Source organism: Scophthalmus maximus, chromosome 16 (assembly GCF_022379125.1).
Source record: "Scophthalmus maximus strain ysfricsl-2021 chromosome 16, ASM2237912v1, whole genome shotgun sequence".
In the NCBI taxonomy this organism is placed as follows: domain Eukaryota; kingdom Metazoa; phylum Chordata; class Actinopteri; order Pleuronectiformes; family Scophthalmidae; genus Scophthalmus; species Scophthalmus maximus.
Window position 1 is genome coordinate 18,833,027 of NC_061530.1, and position 20,608 is coordinate 18,853,634.

Below are 20,608 nucleotides of genomic sequence, written 5' to 3' on the forward strand. Positions count from 1 at the left end.
GAGATTGTGAGTCAGAATTTGAAAATTATGAGGTAATAAGACAAAACTTCCTTTTTCCTTATTCTGACACAAAATCAAAATACTGACGAAGTGTCTCATCATCTTTGATTTACCATGAATGCTTTTTATTATATATATTTATTCTTTCTCTCTTTTCCTGCGGGGAATGAGCTTCCATACAGCGCAGCGCTAAAGCCACACACCCACCCACACACCCACACACCCACACACCCACCCACACACCCACACACACACCCACACACACACACACACACACCCACCCACACACCCACACACCCCCACACCCACACACCCCCACACACCCACACACCCACACACACACACACCCACACACACACACACACAAAAGAAGAAATGTTGTTTTCATTTAGGGTCAAGAAAGCAATGAGGGCATAATTCTTTTATGGACAAGGGTCCAAATTATGTGACACCTGGAGGTCGACACTTAATGTTCCCGACGCTGATGCAGGACTCGAACACATCACAGACAAAACAAAACAAAAAAAAAGGTACATTGCTGATTGTGAACTGAGGAGACGTGGGGAAGAAAAAGATGCGCTAACAATGTGTTTTCATCTAAGGTTCATCATCATTTATTAGAAAATGTTCTTTTACCTGAGAGAATCCTTCAATAGCTTCCTTTACCCAGTCACAAAATGTGGTCTGCGTTTGTGTGTGTGTGTGTGTGTGTGTGTGTGTGTGTGTGTGTGTGTGTGTGTGTGTGTGTGTGCGTGTGTGTGTGCGCGTGCGTGCGGAGTGGGTCTATTCAATGCTCTCACGGGTGGGCACGTTTTTTAAAAGCAATAATGAGATTATTATTATTATTATCATTATTATTTCCCCACAAATGTATAAAAATCCGATGAGACGAGAGATATGCTACAAAGGTTCACTCACTCCCTTATTGCACTTCATTAAGAAATAAACGTAAACTTTATAATTGGTCATTTAACCGTCGCTGCTTAAACGCTGCAACTATTCTCGGGCTAAACTGATTTAAAAAAACGTTAAACGGCGCAAAAGGCTGGTTTGGTTGCAATTTATTGATTTTATTTTATCTTGTCGCAATTATTACCAAAGATTCTTCCACGTGTCGTGGGATTTGTTGGTTTGGGGCCATTCAAAGTGCTTTTTAGTTAGGTGCTCAAGTACAAGTGATGGTCAGGTTGTAGATGTTCTTCTCCAGTGGGCTGATTATTATTTCATTTATTTTTTCACATTTTTTGGAAAGATTTGTTTGATTGCAATTCGGCTCAAATCCTCCCCTCACGTTTAGGAAGCAGAGGTAAATGGGTTTAAGCAAACTTGCTCATGCTACGTACTGTTCATCCCACTGACGAACATCGACCGCCACCGTTAACATTAACTTGGTCGCAGGACAGAAAGATTAAAGCTTCACACACATATTGCAGAGGGATTGAATTTCAGGGGCTTGACTAAATCTTGGGCGTTCAACCCACCCAGCGGTGAGAGCATTGCATCCAGGCTGGACGCGAGTAGAACCCAAACCTCTCAACAACACACAAATACAAACGAACACACACACACACACACGCACACCACTTTCTGAGCAGTTTACAAAAAACAGCACATCTCATAGAATCCTTGTTCTCCACAACATCCCCCAGTTCCCCTCTGACTCGTTCTCCGGGACCGGGGCTACGGTAAAAAGATAGGGACCCCGAGGACCAGCCGGTGGGCTGGGCTCTGGGGCCAGCTCGCCCCGGGCGCGGTCAGGACCCCCGCCCACACAAAGTAGCAAGGGTCATTAGGTCAAGCAAAGATTCCTCTGGAATTCCAAGCCGAATTTGATTTCATGAGCAAAAAAAACACAAAAACCTGGCTCGTTGTTGTGGTGTTTTTGGAGGGAGTGGGAGGGGAATTGCATAGACATCTTGCTACTTGCAGGTTTTCACAAACTACTTTTGGCATGGAGGGGAGCGAACACAAGCATGAAACCAGAAAACAAAACCAAAAAAACAACAACAACCATCACAGACATTCTCCTTCCTGGTCCAATGTGTCAACATGCGAGAATAAACCAGGATCCTCACATATTTAAATATGGAGGGATGAGTTTAAAGAGCCCACGAAGTCCGCCTCGAAATCTGGGAGAAACCCTTTGAGTTATGGGAGAAAATAACTTTCAACTGCTGAAACCTGTGAGCGTTGAAAACCAAACTGTTCAAAGCCCCGTTTACACTTCAGGTCCTTTTTCCTGTTAGACGTCACTGCGACCGAGAAGACGGATTCTAGCCACATAGAAGCACCCGGACGCCATCTTGGTTTTTTAAAAACCAGAGGTGACCACATTTGGAGTGGGGGGCGGGGCCTGACTGAGACCGTGCTTTACAAAATGACCATCGTACTCTACTGAAGAGGACTTCAACCTAGAGATTGAACGAGAGATGATCTCCTCAGGAAAATGTTCAGTGGCGTCAGAGTCAAAGTCATTTTCTCATAGAGCAGTGGAGTCGCCCTCTGCTGGTCATTTGAGAGAATACAGGTTTCAGGCACTTCTGCATTTTGGCTTCACTCTACGGACCTGTTGACTACCGTACGTCTATTATGGTTATTCTTCTTTTGACATTTTGACTAGTTCTAATCCAGCTTCAGGCGCATTAGCACCCCCTTCTGGGCTGGAGTGGTATGATCCTGATTTACAATCTGGCCAACGGAGAAGTTAAAAAGACGAGTGTAAACGGGGCTTTGTACAAATTGACCCAGTTGTAAATGTGTCCGGGTCATCAACACTGCTTTATGTGAACGAGTTGAGCTTGTGAGATTTGGAGGCCAGCTCGTGAGAGGCCACGGGCGCCAGGACAGATGGGGCGAAATCCAATCCAATTTTCAACTATAATGTGAGTGCGCAGCAGCCAGGTTAGCTCACATTCATGTCAAATAAATGAATAAGAATACAACTTGCTCGGGTTTTCTTCATATCTCCCTTTTCCGCCTCCCACCTAATTAACCCTCCTTGCCCTCCTGACCTTTAGCCTCCGTGGCTGCCGGCGACACTCACATGTATAGTTTGGAAGGACATCAGCGAACACACACACACACACCCACACCCACACACACACACACACAGGCGTTCATGTCTGGCGTGTCATGTTGTGAGAACACGAGGGATACAAATATCTCTCTGCAAACAAGAGGAGGCACAGGGTTTATGATTAATATCACGGAGCACTTCTGAATATGGATCTGCATGCACGTGAGGGAGTGCACACATACAAACGTAAGAACACATTTACACACATTACTTTGCTTTTGTCCATCTCGTACGGTTGAATGAGGCGGCTTAGAATCTACTCTGCAATAAAATCTCGAGTGTTTCTGTCTTGAGTTTTTTGTATTTACATCCTTGGTTATGGCCCAAAAAAAATTAAAAATGTAAAATGAAATGAAAATAAAAAACAAAACAGAAAACATACAAAAATACATAACATAGTATTGCACCTTGCAGATGGGCAACATATATATATATATATATATATATATATATATATATATACACATACATATATACATATATATATATATATTCTCAGTTTTGTTGGTTGTGTGACACCACTATTCTTTCTGCTGGTGTGTGGAAGTTAGGTTGTGGGTGCCGGGCTCAGGTCCAGCCCCCTCCTGTCAGCTACATTCAATACCATAAAACACTCAGGCATTACAAAGAGTCAGAGTTCCCCTCGGGCTCTGGGCCATTCACATTTGAGGCTTGCCGTCTGTAGACTGTGTGTCGCCTGGCTGGAGACGCGCTCGCGTTAGCAGACGTCCGCTAAGTTCGCGCCGCAGCTCCCGTCATCTGAGAACCAAATCGATGAGAGAAAGAGGCGCCAGGGCGCGAGGGAAACGCTCCTTTTGTAACTTTTACTGATGCGTACACACAAGCACATATTACCTTGACATATACATTTTTTTTTTAGATCTATATATGCATCGCTGAACTTTCACATGTGCCTGTAAAATATGACCCCTCCCAAGTTCCTTTGAGTTTTGTGTTGTGAGGTATGACAAGATTGTGTTTGGTGTTTTTTTTTTTTTTTTTTGTATTTTCAGTTTCTCTGTTGCATTATTTTTTTCATGTTTGTTTTTTTTTTCCTCCAAAGTTGTATATCATAAAAAGAACAAACATATAAAAAAAGAAATTCCTGTTTTTGTTGGTTGTAAATTCCTCCTGATAAGAGGGGACGGACAACTGGACAGACGCACAGACAAACAGATCAGTTGGCTTATCAACACAAACTATAGATGTGAAAAAGAAGTGAAATATTTCCTATGTTACACTGCACGCATGGTCAAAAAGTGACGACAGCTGTTTTCTTTTTTTCCTCTTTTACACAGAGCAGTTTAAGTGTCCAAAAACCAACAGAAAAAGAAAATAAGAAAATGATAAAAATGAAAAAAATCTCCAATCATTTTATTCAGGAGTCTCTTTTTTTTTAAAGTCATCTCTTTTCATTCTGCCTCACGGATTTATAATCATTTCATATATTTTTTCTTTTCTTTCTTTATCTAAATCAGATTCAGAATGTAAAGCAGCATTAGAACCCCGTCGGTCACACACACATACCGGTCAGCTCGCCAGAAGGAAACGGATGGCACTGTTTCCGTTTTTCAGTTCTTTTACAAAGACGTGTTGGAATTCCAAACCTGCATCGCTGGGATGGATCTCTTCCTGATCCTCGCCACGTGAAAGTTGGAGGTTATCCTTTTTGATGGAGCTGGGGGGGGGGGTTTGGCGTTGTCAGCCGGCATGGGAGCGGGCTCACGTGGGTCGGCTGTGGAACCGAAGGGGAGGTCGTACATATTCCACAATCGCCGTCCCCCCCCCCCTTTGTTCCGAGTGTTCGTTAACATCGTCTCTGCAGCCGGCCACACCCCCCCCCCCCCCCCGTCTCTCCCCCATGTCACCGATGGCAGCGAGGGTCGCCGACGCTCCCTTCTTTTTCTCTCGCATCCTCACATTCTCGCGCTCAAGTCGCCCGTATCCCCCGTCGCCGCTGCTTTGCCGTTCACATTCATTCGTTGGCGCCACTCTGACGGGCGGTGATGGCCAGCCTTGTCTCACAAGGGAGAGGCCTGGATCCCAATTTGGTGTCAATGATTCTGGGCCAAACTAGGGACGACCCAACCTGGGGTTGGGTGGGTTAGGATGGATGGGGTGATTAGGGAAGAGGAGGGGAAGGGGATCAGGATAAAAGAGGAGGCTTTTGGAAGTAGGGCTCCAAATTTGCATTTTGCTATAGGAAGGACAATAGGAAAATGAATAAGTGCTACACAGCCCTCCCTACTCGTCTACACAGGGACGTCTCTCCGTCCATGGCGGCGTGAGGGGCGAGGGTCATGTGCTGTTGGTCTAATACTGACAACAAGACAGGTTTGGGACTGAGCCCACTGCGACTGCCAGCCTCTGTTACACAGAGCAGGTCAGGAGGGGGGGGGGCTAATGTGTAATAAACCAAGGGACAATATTTAAAACTTTAAAAGGGAGGAGGACTGCTGCAGTAGTGCAAAAGCTCCCACCAGCCTGGCTGTGTTGGGGCTGTAATGAGGGTGGGGGCCGTAGTTCAGTCTGAGCTAGGCTCCAGAAAGAGGCCCCCCACTATCACGGGGCTCGAGTGAGGGGGCGAGGTCGGGGGAAGAGGGGGCGGGCGAGGGATCTCTGGAAGCGGTGAGGCGCTCGAGGAGGGGGATTCTTCGGAGAGTCGGACCAGACTTCGCCTCCTCGCTCCGTCGTCCACCGGCGCCGCTCCGGACGTTTGACGCAGTTTCGGCTCGGGCCGCGCGTGACGACGATTACCCAGGATTCCTGCTACACGCTCCTCTGCCGAGGTACTTCTGAGGGCTGCACGTCACCCAGTACACGAACTACTGCTTGGCATTGAATATGACATAGATTTTACTCAAAGTCTCTCCTTTCTCTCTCGTCGTCTTCTCGCACGAGTGGTAAACCCAGTCAGATTTGGCTTGGCCCCAGAATTGGAATGAACAGAGCAGGCTTTTTTTTTGTAATTAATCGAATCAACATTCTCCAATGGTCGTTTGGCTAATACACTAGGACATCTGCCACGGACGTTAGTCACAAGATATTACTGCTTTTGTTTTTCGTCGTGAGCATCGGTAAAGTGCACGAGACTAAAAGAGCGGTCTGAGGAGGCTTCATTGTCCAATGCACTGTCCATGCGTGAAAGAGACAGTTTATCTTTAATATTCGTCGTGATCCAATGGCAGCAATCATACGCGTAATTTGGAAGATCGCCGTGTCGCAGACGGACGTGGCCACCACTGGTTCTGTTCAGTCAGTCTGCGATCGATCCTCCTCGTCAGCTGGGCTGCACATCCACACGCTCCTTCTGTTTTGACAGAAATATGTAAATCCAAATCTCCAAAACACGCTGACACTTGGTCCCATATAACAAAAAAGACAAATGGGTACCATTCCCCCCAGAGGGCGGTCGAAGCTCGCAGGGTGAGGGGGGGAGGGGGGGGGGTGGCCGGCCCTCCTGTCTTCAGTGGTTTTTCATTTCAAAACCAAGTGATAGCCATGAGGATGTGTGTGTGTGTGTGTGTGTGTGTGTGTGTGTGTGTGTGTGTGTGTGTGTGTGTGTGTGCGGTGAGTGTTTTTGTCTTTCCGTGACTACAAGTGTGCACCTACACACCACAAAAAACAAAAGAATGGGTTGTGTCTGTGTGAGGCTGAGGGCAGCCACCCCGTGTCCACAGAGGTGAGGTAGTGCCTGAAACCACAGGGGCAGTACCGCTGCCCCAGCCTGGGGGTGGAGGAGGGGGCGTAGTCCACATTGAGGTAAATGGTAGCCTTCTTGGCATTCGCCTGCTCTCAGTGACGCCCATGGTTTGAAAAACCAAACTAAAAAACCAGAACATACCAAAAAGAAAAAAGGCAAACGTGTATGGAAGCCTGGAGGGGCCACGCTGAGCTGAGTCCGTGAGGAGGGGACTCTGTAGAAACCCTGCAGGTTGGGGCTGTATATCGACACTGCCACGCAGTGCATACAGTAAAATGAGGCATTCACGTTACTCTGAGGTGATGTTGTCTGTTTTCTTTATGTACGTGTGTGTGTGTGTGTGTCTCTGTGTATAAGATGAGCTTTTGCTGTCCTGCTGCTGGTTGCTGCTATCCCAAACCTCTTCGGAGGCTGGAGGCTGGGAGAGATTTATTTCTGACCCCCGACTCCGAATCTGCAGTCCAGCTATTACATCTTGTTCCCTCCCTCCCACCTCTCAGCTCTTCCTCCTCCTCCCTTTCCGTCTTCTCCTCAATGCAGTAACTCCTTGGAGAGAGCTGAGGGCTTAATTGTCATTCATAAGATGCTGGGCTGCGGGCACAAGCAGCACAGGCAGTGACTAGGCAAGTCTGCTCGTGTGTGTGTGTGTGCTATATGTCACAGGAGCCGGTCCAATGACAAAAAAAAGGTAGATATGGAGTTACGGTCTGCACCTTTTTTCCCCGACACAATTTCATAAAACTGGAGTAGCCTTGTATAAATATAGCACCAGTTGGTTTCAGTGGGATGTAAGAAGAAGAAGAAAAAGTTGTCGCTTCACAGAATGAGAAGCTGTATCGGCTCAGATTGAGTTTGAGGAATTGAGAACAAACGAGGTCTGGCGGCTCCGCTACGGCCGATGCAGTGTGTTTGCTGACTGTGTGTGTGTGTGTGTGTGTGTGTGTGTGTGTGTGTGCGCGCCTGCTTTTGTGTGAGTGATAATATGTCACTGATGAACATATTGTCTTGATTTACTGCCTTAAAACGTAATCATAAATAATACTGAGAAGTGCTGGCCAGCGGCGACGCCGGAGACACAGCGCGTTCGAGACGTGTACGACTATGACCGCTATGAAAAAAAACGAGAAACAGACGCCCCTGTGAAGAGCGCTGCTCCGAGGAACTGAGGTGGAACAGGCTGTGTGTGTGTGTGTGTGTGTGTGTGTGTGTGTGTGTGTCTTGGCAAATGGCTACAACTCTTGCTAGATAAGACATCATGCTCAGACAGAAGGGCCCCCACACGGATCTGAAAACAGGGTTGACTGAAGGAGGGGACAGAGGTGGAGGAGAGGGCGATCAAAAAAACCAAAATCCTTTTTGTTTGCTCGATTCTCCTGTTTGCTGGTGTGTTGCTTATGTTATTGTTGTTTTAAAAAAAATCACATATCGTGTAAATGTGATGTCGGAGGAAACGCAGATTCCTGCCGAGAGGGGGGGGGCTCTGCCTCCATCCTTCCCCCTGTTAAAAGAAACAAAACGATGGCCCTTCGCATCTGCCGTTCTTTTTGTTTTAGCCCAACTTCCTTCCTTCCCTTTACATGGGTGGCATCTGTGTGTGTGTGTCACACCTCCTGGTCCTCGAAGACCTCCAGGAAGAGCGGAGGGAAGAGTTCGTTGGGACACTCCACCTTCATGTGAAGGAAGCGGCTGGCGTGGCACGCCCCGATCATCCGCAGGTCCGTCACCTTCATCAGCAGCTTCGGCCAGAAGTGGGGAACGTTGTGCTTGCGGTAGTTGATGTAGTGCTCGAACGCCAGCAGGTAGGTCTCCTGGCACTTCTCGATCTTGTCCATGCAGGTGAGGCCCGAGCGGTCTGCGATGGGGGGAGAGGAGGGGACGGGAGGAGGAAGGGAAGGAACAAGGAAGGTCACATATGGAGAATGGGCAGATGAGCAGAGGAGGAAAGATACATCATTTTATCACAAGAGCATAATTATAGGATACATCTATTTAAAGAAAATAGATCCATATTAACACGTTCACTGGCCACAGGAGGCAGACACAGTTGTACCATCACAACATGCAGGATTTGACTCCACAGCCGCTGCCGGCCAACACGGCGGGTTCTGCAACAAACGCTGGTGATTTTCCAGGAGGTTGATAAAATGCGACAGATGAAAAAACAGTTTGTGTTTTTTTCCCGGCCGCTGCTCTGCTCCGTTCCCTCTAGTGCGTCGGCGCTGTCGAGACTGTTTGTACTGATAAACGCCGCGCGTGTCACACGTCACCAGCAACTTTGCACTCGACACAAAACATTAATGTTGTGGTTACTTTGCCCTGCTATGACTTCAGAAATGTTTTTTTTCTCATTCAGATAAAATAAATAAACCTTATTTTTAAGATTAAAAAGAAAACAGCCCCCAAGAAGAACCCCAAACATTTTTCTTCTTTAATCCTAAAAGTCTCACGTCAGTGTTTTTTTTTTTTTTTTAACTCAACTGTCTCAGAGTTAAGGCTTTTTTTTTTTTTTAATAATGTGTAGGACGAGCTTCAGATGTTCCTCCTTCACACACTGAATATGTAACGTGTGCGCTTTTATCTCCGGGCCGTTATTACATATCAATTCGCAGCCGGCTACAATATATATTCCGTGCGTCGCAGCCGATAATGACGAGGAATATTAAGCGTCGGGAAAAATTGCGTCTCCAAGGGCAAAGAAGACGGACATTTACATTTACATTACATCAGGGCTCGAGACGCTGAAGTCGTGAAGTCTCCAGTAACTAATCAGCACCTGAGCTCATGAGCAGCACGGCCTGCAGCAGCGCCACCTCCGTGTCGTCCAGGTTGAACTGCGCCAGGCTCTTGCCCAGGTCGAAGATGGCGTCCGACACCACGCCCAGCCCGCCGTTCTTCAGCTGCTCCCGCTTCACGGCCATCTCGCCGCTCAGCGTCAGCGTCTCGCTCTCGGGGTCGTAGCGCATGGCGGCTCGCAGGGACATGATCTCCATGCAGCAGCCCTTCAACAGGATGATCTGGTCTTCACAAGGCAGCTGGAGGACAGACAGTGGACTGTTAGTGGACTGGGATTGTAAAACAGATCTTTACGAGAAGGGAATTATGGCAGATGACGTCACTAAAATGAAAATGTTTCCCCTCAATAACAACTAATATAATTATAATTTTGTCTTATTTATTGGGATGGGAACTATTGTGGAATAACTGGATAAAAAAACTGTTATTATTCTACATTTAATCAATTTTTCATTCTTGTCATATTTATAGTTGTAATTTCACAAATAACTTTGTTTGTTCAGCAATTTTCTTAAGAATCATAACCTCAAATTAAAGCTTAAATAGGGCAAAAGTAAAAACAAATGCAACAGCGTCTATGACGGCATACGTCTGGGACAAATTGTTCATTTGAATCAATTGTGTAAAAAATCAATAAGTTATAAAAAAAAAAGTTTTATCTGTATCTTTCAATATACTGGTTGATTTTGTGCCGAATGATTTATTTCATCCTGGGACTTTTACAGAAAACATACATCTGGCACGCAAACAATAATCCCCCCCCCCCCCCCCCCCCCCCCCCCCCCCCCCCCAGAAAAACATCTAAAATGAGATTCATCACATACATCACGTTGCCAAAAAAGAAAAAAACAAGACAGAGTGAAAACTATCAAGAAGAGAGAAAAAGAAAAATTCTTCTCATCCATCCAGAAGTTGAACGTTTGACTTTACTCGAGGATTCACTTGATGGATGCGTCGCATTAGTCGACACCGAAACCATGAGATTCCATCTGGGAACGTTAAAGTGTTGCATTCAATGCTGCAGGAAGTTCAGATGTTCAGAAGTTCTTATTGTGTTGTGAAGCGTAAACACACACTTCACATTAAACACGAGATGGAAGAGTAAAATAAAGAGAGGACATTTTCAGTGACTGATACGTCAAATTGAAAAGTTTGAATACAAGATTCACAGTTATTACAAGTCTCTCGACATCCAACCTTCCGGGATTATGATTTCCAGTTTATTACAACCTGCCTGACTGATCACCCGACCGCTGGTGTTTATTGGTTAGACTTCAGCTGAGGTGCCTTCTTTCCCCAGACCTCAACCATCCAACTTGTAATGAATCAGAATCTTTAGAAGAGGGACTCGGTAATGATGCCGCAGAGGAATCAGAAAGTAAAGATGCGGTAAAGAGGAAAGGATGAGGAGAAACATGAGAACGGGGTGAAAGGAGGCGAACACTCTGATGAGCACACTTTAGGACTAATACACTCTGATTTACATGGATATTAGAATCTCTGGGTTGAATCCTGTTTGATTAAATCTACAGACTCTGGCGTGCTGAATTAAATCTCACCTCAACGCGAGCCTGTTTCTTATTCCGCCGCTCTCGACTACGGAGCAGATTAATTGGCATTCATTGGCTTTATTTGTCTAATAATTCGTACCGGGGGGGGGGGGGCAACGTTCAAAGTAAACGCTTATCATGCAATTAATTCTGCATCAATTTGTGGGAAGGCAACAGATTAATTTTTTAAGTCGCCACCTTTGTTTCTGCGCATTCTTATCAGCAATTCTCTGCGGCGGCGTGAACACGCTTGCGTGTTACAAGTTCTCTCCCTCCACCTCCGTCATCAGATTAAAACTGCTTCTTTCATAATGTAATTTATTACAGTTTGAATAAAAGATAACATTAAAACAGGGTGACTGATTATCTTTCTCGGTGTGTGGAATACTAACGCTCCTTATCGCCTCCTGTTGAATTTCTTTCGATCTTTTAGGATTAATAAGCAACAGGAGGAATTTATTATGGTTTACAGACTGATTTGAATAGAAGCATCCATCATAATTGTACCATTTTTTGTGAATAACATTATAACAATTAATTTTTACTTTAAAATATGCGGAGGACATCTACTTTTCAAAAGTATCTGTGATTAATATTCTCAAACACAGCAACGGATTACAGCTATAACTTTTCCGCTCATGTAACCACCCACCCAACCCCCACCCACCCCCCACACACCCAACCCCCCCCCCCCACACACACACACACGCACACACACACACACACTGTAGCAGTGCCCAAGACAATAAATCAGCTTCCCTGATAATTTTCCAATCACACACGCTCTCATTACGAGCAGCGGGGGACAAGAGACATAATTACATGTTGCTGGTGAAGGCGGCGCAAACAGGAGCAGCAGTTCGATTGTCAACACCCACAATGCATTTGTGTGTTCTTTCTATGGTTTACCGTTAAGTGGTAAGTACCTGTCATAACTTGGTCTTTCTCAAACAGCATAAGCGACTAATTCTACTAATTCTAAATTGACCGACTCAATCGCACATTCGCTCAATAAAGCCTGTGTGTTGTAGTTCTTTACACTCCGACAGACCCCCCCCCCCCCCGGCCCCCGCTGCTCCACCACTCACCTCAGAGAACATGGGCAGTTTTTTGGCAAAGTCGACGACGCGGGTGATGGCAGGAGTGATGATCTTGGTGAACTCGCTGAAGGCCTCCAGGTCCACCTTGTCTCCGTCTGACGTGGGGGCAACCGGGGACTGGCCAATTTTGTCTGGCTACACGAGGGGGGAAAAAAACAAGGGGAGGCTGATTAGAGCGCGGCCGAGAATCAAATGAGAGACGTGCAAAGGGGGAACAGGAAAGTGTTTGTCTTTGCAGCCAAAGGCTGATACATCTTAAATCCCTCAGCCTCATGAGCCAAGAGAGCTCCTTAATTAACCACACAGTTGCACTGGGAGACGCTGAACAGTGTCAAGTCTCACTCACACACACACACACACACACACACACACACACACACACACACACACACACACACACACACACACACACACACACACACACACACACACACACACACACACACACACACACACACACACACACACACACACACACACACACACACTCTGCATCTTACTGCCAAAAATACTCAACAGTGCACCAAATGTGTATCAATCCACGACTGAAAATAGTCCCCAAGTAGTCGGACTCATGCGATGTATGTTGCAGGTCGACCTTCATCGGACGCGTGTTTGATGAGCATTATATTCCCCTTCCACTTCATCCCCTTCGCTATGTGAAACAACAACGACAACATCCAGGATGCAAGCTGGCAACAGGCGCACGTTGGTTTGCGAGCAGCCTCGACTTTCGTATCCCGACCGGCGCCTTGTTGTTTTTTTTTGCAACCAGACGTAATCCACCGTAATAAATCAAGTGAGAAGTAGACTTCTATAGACTGTTATTGTCCTAATAATAGAAGTTGGACTTTTTACAAAAGATTTTACAGTTGTTTAATCCCTGAAAAATTACCATGATTTTTCAGTTTGTCCTTGGTTGGTTTAACATTTACATTCGTACCATTGCAGGTTGTTCCTGGAATTACATTTCAATAAAAACTTGAAACCAGTGTATTTGAGCTCGAGTAGATTAAAGACAGGAACAAAGTTACAACAACAGAGTACATTAGTCCTTCGAATTGAAGAGCATAAGAGAATAAAACGAGATTAGAGAAGAATCGATAAGAGCGGTGTGGGACTTAGAGGAAAATAAAGTGGAGGAAACATCGAGAGCTTTAAATGAGTTTATGGCCTCTCTGCTCCCGTTTACCGAGCGCCCACTTGCCTTGGGAGACAAATTAAAACCAATTGATCATATAAAGACGACAGATTGCGCCGTGTTAAAAGGAATGGGACATGTCACCAGACAGATAATGCTTACTTAGTGGACGACTGCAGTCTGGAACCACGAATAAGCAAATAAATATGTTTTACGGCGTCGTTCGAATCGAGGCCGTGACTAAGAAAAATAAAGAGTTTCAGGCCTCAGCTGAATAAAGCACGTGTCAAGGCCGCAGTCGTTTGTTCAGACTGGGCTTGGAAAAGAATAATAGCAAAGGAATAATCACCTCGCACAAGAAAACTGACAATCGTAACGCAGAAGGAAAAGGAATTGGGATGATGAGGAAAAACTAATCCCCAGAGCGGAGCAATTATGGAAGATTTTAAATAACGATATAAGCAATAATGAATGGAGGGACCGCAACTCTGGTTGTACGAGAGCCAAAACAAAGCATCGGTGGTCGCTGGTGGCGGTCAGGGGCATTTTCCATTCCAGAGGTTATAAAGTAGAAGAAGCAGCAGCAGCGGGGAAGCTTCGGAACAAACTGCAGGACAAAGTGAAGCTCTGCGTCAGATGACAATGAATGAAAATGTCTTGAACACATTCTTTTCTCTCACTTGACCTCGCGTGGCATCCGGCCAAGAAGATAGTTCTGGTTTTATTTATCCAGGATTTCTGTCTTGACCCCACCGTGACGAAGGCGCTGACGGAGCTGACAAATGGCATTTTAGAATGAATAAATAAATAAATAAATAAATCAACCAACAGTAACCTCTCCTTTTCCAGTTACTCTGAAAGAACTCACAGAGCTCTTTGTCTTCTTCAGCACAACCGTCCACAGTGCACATTCACGGTGACACTGATCCTGGAAACAGATGTTGCCGTTTGATTTGATGAAATGTCATTTTTAAATTCGCGTCACTCCGATGTCGTCGCGTGGCGGCAGAAATCTCAGTGACAGATATTACAAGCAAAACTATCCGAGTGGCTGCATAGCAAGAATGTTATGCAGAAAGTATAGATTTTTTTTGAAATTGCAAGAAACCAAACAACACTTTGGATGAATTATGGGCTGCAGCTAACTTTCATAATCAAACTTATTTCTGGTTTTAAAACAAAGGTAATAATAAAAATGAGTATTTATTCGTCAATGTTCTCCACATGTACTTCCTGGTGGATTCATGATGAGGTTGTTTGTTTGTGAACTGCACAGTCAGCTGCGAGGGAAACGCTCGCCTGTGGAGCAGGAGAGGAGGAATAGGGTTGTTGCTGCTGAGCGGGCTGGCACATATATGGACAAAAAAGAAAAGAGAAATCCTGCGGATCGTCCCGGAAGAGGCACGAGGTATTTGGACTCTGACATGATGAGGCATTGCACACTCGGGGAATCAGCAATCTGCGCGCCGAGAGACGAAAAAAGGGGAAAAACAGATTTTTCACCGCAGTCTCATCGGTTCTGCGGCGAGCTTCAACTGTTGACCTTTTATCGGATGGATTAGTTCTGGAAAGTTTGTTCCAGCGGCGCTGCATGGGGAAGAGAAATAAGGGGCCATCTATGGTGCAAGTACATTTTAATCTGTCTGATCAAAATGGACCCGCCCGTCACGCTTGTGTGAACCCGAGCGTCTCGTGTCACGTTCTAACTCAATAAAGTTAATCTCATTGTGTGTTTTTTACTTTTACATTTTCTTTTAGCAGGAAACATGGCTGAGCAGTCCTGCGGGGAAACTGCGTCACGGCAGCTGTGATACTAATATCAAAATGTGAGTCTGTCCCATCACGTATATATAAACTTTAAAAGGGATGTCAAGGGGATTGATGGAGTTCTTGATCAATTTTAATAACTCATTAGTTAAAGTCCACGGCTCTGGTAATGATATGTTCAAACACACCAAAGAGAACAGCTCGTCTCCCGAGTGCAGATCTGCCGGAATGTGGTTCAAAATTTATGCTTTTGAACGTCTAACTGCGAACGTCTGCGTTCTCCCGAGCACTGAATCTACTTGCTTCTGTTTCTGATTGTTCCGTTTGAGTGTAATTCAGTGTGTTGATAGTGGAGCAGAACACTGTAAGCCCGCCGGCTGAGCCGTGTGTTGGGATTTTGCTTGAGACCGACGGAGAAACAACTTGTAGACGAAGTTCATAAGTTCGTGACCTCGTGAAAAGGAGATTTGTGTGATTTGAAACGCTGCCAGTTTTGGGTTCATGCTTCACTCGGCCTGGAGAACTACATTAAAAGACTTAGAGGGCAAAGTGTGGATTGACCTTTACTAGAAAAGATAGTGAGGACTATTAAAGATATTGATTCTTTCGGCATCTGAGGAGCCTCTTTTACATTAAAATATATATATATACATTAAAAATATATTTTTTTGCCTTCCCCTCCCGTATGAGCTGGGCTTGTTGATCTTGGCTCCAAAAACATGACACAGCATCTTTATTGGATTCAGTCTGCTTCTGAGGGTGAGCGGGCGAATATTTGCAGGTTGTGTTTATTTGCGTTACTCACGTGCGGAAACAAACGATCCTGCGGCCAAACTCGCAAAAATTGGCTTGGTGTGAACGAGGCATCAACCAAAGGGGTGAGGTCTCTATCCATCTTTAACAACTATCTTATCTAACTATTGAACTGTGATATCTTTATGTTTTCTTTAATTCCAACCTCAAAGAAAGTGGCCGCTTTGGAATCCTACCACGTTATGAGTTGGTGTAAATTATGAATTGAACAGATGATTTCATTGATGCATTTGTATCCACGTGTGGGGGAAGATCTTTGCATCTTGTGTATATCACCCTAGTTATCTGTATCCATCTTCTTGGTACTCATCGATTACTATGATTCTTTATTTAGGACTCACTCGTCAATTTACAGTCTGCTGGTGGTAATAATTTAATATATATTATATAAGCCTGATGTACACGTACCAGCAGCACACTGGCTGTTAGCCGTGTTGGGATTTAACCTGCCGCTTCTCTCCTCTAAAAGACGGCAGTCGTCGGTTTGACCTGATAAAGAGCTCCATCAGCATGTAGTCAACATTTGTGACCTCAAGCGCCGTGCGAGAGACGATCAGTGTCACCGCTGCCGCTTTACGGCACCGATCCCCACCGGGGTGAATCGGCTCATCCTGGTGGGCTTAGCATGTAATTTCAGATATTCAGGGTTCAGTGGATCCAGCCTCGGGAGCCCTTCGCTTCCCTCGCTGGAGCTTTTCAATACAATAGATCACTGTGGACTCTTGGGTCCACTCCTGGATTTAGTCTTTCTTATTTGAAAGAACAGCGCATCCTATAACATATAAACTGCTAATCTGCTTTTCTCTGTTTATATCACACGTCTTCGCCAATCTATTTTGCAGCCATGGACCTAATTTTCACTAGGCTACGCCGACGATACTCTGCTGTTTGTGCCTAAAAAGGCTGTCGACTTGTCTCATATAAAATTAGAGGATGCTGAGGGGCCTCGACATTTCTTGCTTTCAATTCACATGTAAAATTTGTTTTCCTTTATGTGTGTGTGTGATTCTACCCTCCTCTTCGATCAGCATAATAAAGACGTCACCAAGATCGTCTTGTTCAACTACGTAACATCGCTAACATCCATTCTTTTCTGTCCATGACAGATGCTGAAATCCTAATTCACACCTTTGTTTCGTCGAGAATTTATTATTGAAATATTTAGTTTTCTGTCTTCAAATGTTTGCAAATGCTGCAACGAGAATTTTAAACTAAATCCAGAAAATCGGACCACACTCCCGTCACTGACTCTCGATCCAGGTCAGATCAGACTCTGAGGTTCTTTTAATGACATGTACAGAATCATAAACAGGGCTTGTGCCCTCATACCTGTCTGATCTCCTTAAACCTCACACTCCACTGTCCCCAGAATTAAAAAAAAGTTTACTGGCTGCAGGGTTTTTTCTTATTGGGCCCTGTGTCGCTCTCTCTCTCTCTCTTTCCTTAATCCTCTTGTTGTTTTCTGCCTTCAGAGCCTCAATGACTGGAAACCACCTCCACCATTTGCATTACAAGTGCTCGCTCTCGGTGGGAATTGTTGTCTCTGTAAGTAATAATATAAAGAGTTTACGGTCTCGACCTGCTCGATATGAAAAGTGCCCCGAGATAACTTCTGTCGTGATTAAGTGCCAAAAAAAATAAATGAACTTGACTTGAGTAAAAGCCCCATTAGAGGGCGGAGCCTGTGTGAATTAGAACTGTTAAACTTTTGAACTATGAACCAAGCTCAGCGGTAAAGTATTTCACAGTAACGTGGCTGATTTCACAAGGTTTAGGTTCATAAACACCTACGTTCTGATACTAAACTTAACCTACTGACTCTCAGACTTTATCCTACACCTAAGACCTGATTCATGAAGAAGTGAGGACCGCACAAAACAAACTCAACCATCGTTTCACGTGCTTCTTTTATCTTTAAATACATTCTAACATATCTCCCTCTGTGCTGTACACCTCCTCACCTACGCAATCCCCCAGCATGGCCCGGCTTCCCATCACACCCGGCCACGACCTGCCTGTTGCCTAGCGACTACCTCACCACACAAGTGCTTTTAAACCCCTTTTCATATGAGCACCCCTCGTTTCTGTCGTCCAACTGCCACGTCAAATCTAAAAGTTCCTCGATTTCGGCCGTGGGCTTCGGTCCGGTGCTGCTCAGAAGTTTTTTTTAATAATCACCTTAACACTCTGCAAGAAAATCGGATAATCCCAAACATGAGGTCGGTGTCTGTGTCTGTGTGGGGACAGGGGAAGGCTGATACTGGGCAGCGACACCCTGACAGGGCTGCTCTGGATACATCCGAGCACTAACGCAGCAGGAGGACAGTTCGCATGAGGGGGAGAGAGGGAGAGAGACACTCTGCCTGCCAACATCCCTGCCAACTTGCAGATGTGCGCTCATGACTGAGGATTTGCCTTGGCTGAGATAAGCAGGGAGCTCACAGAAAAACAGACGGGCGAAACAGAGGGGAAAGTAAGGGTAGACACTGGGGAACAGAGAGAGAGAGAGAGAGAGAGAGAGAGAGAGAGAGAGAGAGAGAGGAAACACAGAAGTGAAGACGGGAAAGAGATTAAAGCAGAAAAAGGAAAGACTTGGGCTGTGAATGAAAACTATGAAGGGAATTAGGTCTGGTTAAGAGCCCAGAAGGATTAGGATGAATAAACCCCGCAAAACGCAAGACAGAGAACTGTGGAGGGGGAAAAAAAGAAGGGCGAGAGAAACAGTCAGCGGGGAAAACAGAGCGATGGAGTCATAAGGAGCTACTGTGACAGTGAGTCATGTGAAGGAAAGAGACTCGTATAAAAAAATGAAGCCCTATCATTTTCTGACTTGAGCGTGCGTGTTTGTGTGAGAACATAATCCATATTGTCCTGCTGGTTGGTTCTGATGTGGTTGAAAACACAGACACTAAAGCAGCAGTTTACAGTGTGAAGTCGTTCGTGTGGAAGTTGAAGTTTTCTCTATTTTTTATTTTTTTTTTAACCCAGAAAGAAACTTCTGAGAGTCTGAATATATTTTCACCGCCGCTCTCAGGAGAAACTTCACGTCACAGGGACGTATGTTAGCACGTCGTTGTATTTTTATCAAGAATAAACAGGGTAATGACCTTTTTTTGGTCGTTTGGACAATTGTTTCTATCGGATATTAAACACTGCGCTCGTTGAATGAATTGCTGTCATGTGGAAATGATGGTAAGAATCACAAGCAGACGACATTTTAAACAAACCAAAGGCAGGTGGAAGAGAAAATGAAGCCGAACGGTAACTGTCTTTACAAATTACTGCAATTCTCCACTTCTTTCACCTCCACACGAATGTGCTTTGGATTCTAGTAATCTGTCTAAACTGTGGGCTGGTTCACAACGTCTCACCATCTGACGTCCGTTGTGATGCAGCTGCCATGTTATCGTGCTGCATCTGATCGCTGCAGTTTCCCGACTCAAAAAGAATAGAAAACAGCGCTTCACCTAAAAAGACTAATGGAAACTAGTGACACTGATACAACAATGTTTTATCTCCAGCTATTATTGTGATATTGTGGATAGTTTTATATAAATTAGTCGATTGTATTGATGAAATGCCGAGAGGGAGAGAGATTCAGGATGTCTGTCGACCTCTCGCGTCGCCTTACCAGGAATTTGCGCTTCTGCTTCCACTGGGCGCCCTGAGCGTTGGTGTGCCGGTGGGCCTCCGTCACCAGGCGGATCAGCTCCCACTCGGACCCGGTGGGCTCTGGACGGTTCTGGAGGGTTTTCACTATTTCCTCCTTCTTGCGTCGCTCCCTGTTCTCCTCGATCAGGCGGCGCTTGGCGACCCGCTTGGAGTCGTCCAGCACCACTGGGCGGAGACGGAGGAAGGGGGAGGGGGAGGGGGAGGAGGGCCGAGAGCCGCAGCGAGAGGAAGAGAAAGCGACAGGAAAGGGCTGCGATTAGTTTTCATGTTGCCTGAAGTCGTAGCTTCTATATCATTTATATATAAAGACCCCACATCTTTTCTCTCCGCTACATTACTGCTCTGTCGCTTCTTCCTATTGTTGGTCTAAGAGCTCAGCATTTTCCAAACACAATACGAAGGGTGCCACTTTAAATACCTCACAGAAAAAGCGAGACTTCAAATCACACCTTTTGCCTGAAGGCGCGTTAACGTTCGTTCCCTTTGTGCCACATTCCTCTCCCTCCCTCTTTGTGTGTGTGTGGGTGTGTGTGCGTGTGTGTGTGAGAGCTCATCGGCCTGTGTCGTATATAAAAGTGTGGAGCACTCACAGTCCATGGCCATGCCCACTGCGATGCATTTCTTGAAGCGGCAGAGTTGACACTGGTTGCGGGTGATCTTGTCGATGATGCAGCAGCAGTCGTACTTGCAGGAGTAGCTGGGGTGGAGGTTCTTTTGAATGGTCCTTCGGAAGAAACCCTGCGGGGGGGGGGGGGGGGGGGGGGGGGTGAATACAGGCAGAGCAGAGACGTTTACGGGTGAGATGAGTAGAAGACGGAGGGTGAAAGGTCAAGACGAGTGAGCGACAGAGGGATTAGGACAAAGGGAAGAGACAGAACAGAAGGAATTAACAACCGCATTGTCGTCGCTTATTACAGTTTGAAAGGCAGCGAGTGGTTTAACATCCATTACTGCCTAACCTCTGTGTAATTAGGAAAAAAAAAATCTTTAATT

The 20,608-nt window shown here is 45.6% G+C and overlaps 1 protein-coding gene across 7 annotated transcripts in view; it reads right to left on the minus strand.

The window, feature by feature from the left end:
- Positions 1-590: 590 nt before the first annotated feature.
- The window catches only part of thrab (thyroid hormone receptor alpha b), a 182,023-nt gene continuing 162,005 nt past the window's right edge, over positions 591-20,608 (minus strand). For all 7 annotated transcript variants that reach the window (XM_035612379.2, XM_035612378.2, XM_035612380.2 and 4 more), the window contains 5 exons: positions 20,206-20,353; positions 19,575-19,780; positions 12,211-12,357; positions 9,553-9,811; positions 591-8,631 (listed from right to left, as the gene is read on the minus strand). In XM_035612379.2, the coding sequence (XP_035468272.1) occupies positions 8,381-8,631; positions 9,553-9,811; positions 12,211-12,357; positions 19,575-19,780; positions 20,206-20,353 (1,011 nt within the window). In that variant the 3' untranslated portion in view covers positions 591-8,380. The remainder of the gene's footprint in view (positions 8,632-9,552; positions 9,812-12,210; positions 12,358-19,574; positions 19,781-20,205; positions 20,354-20,608) is intronic.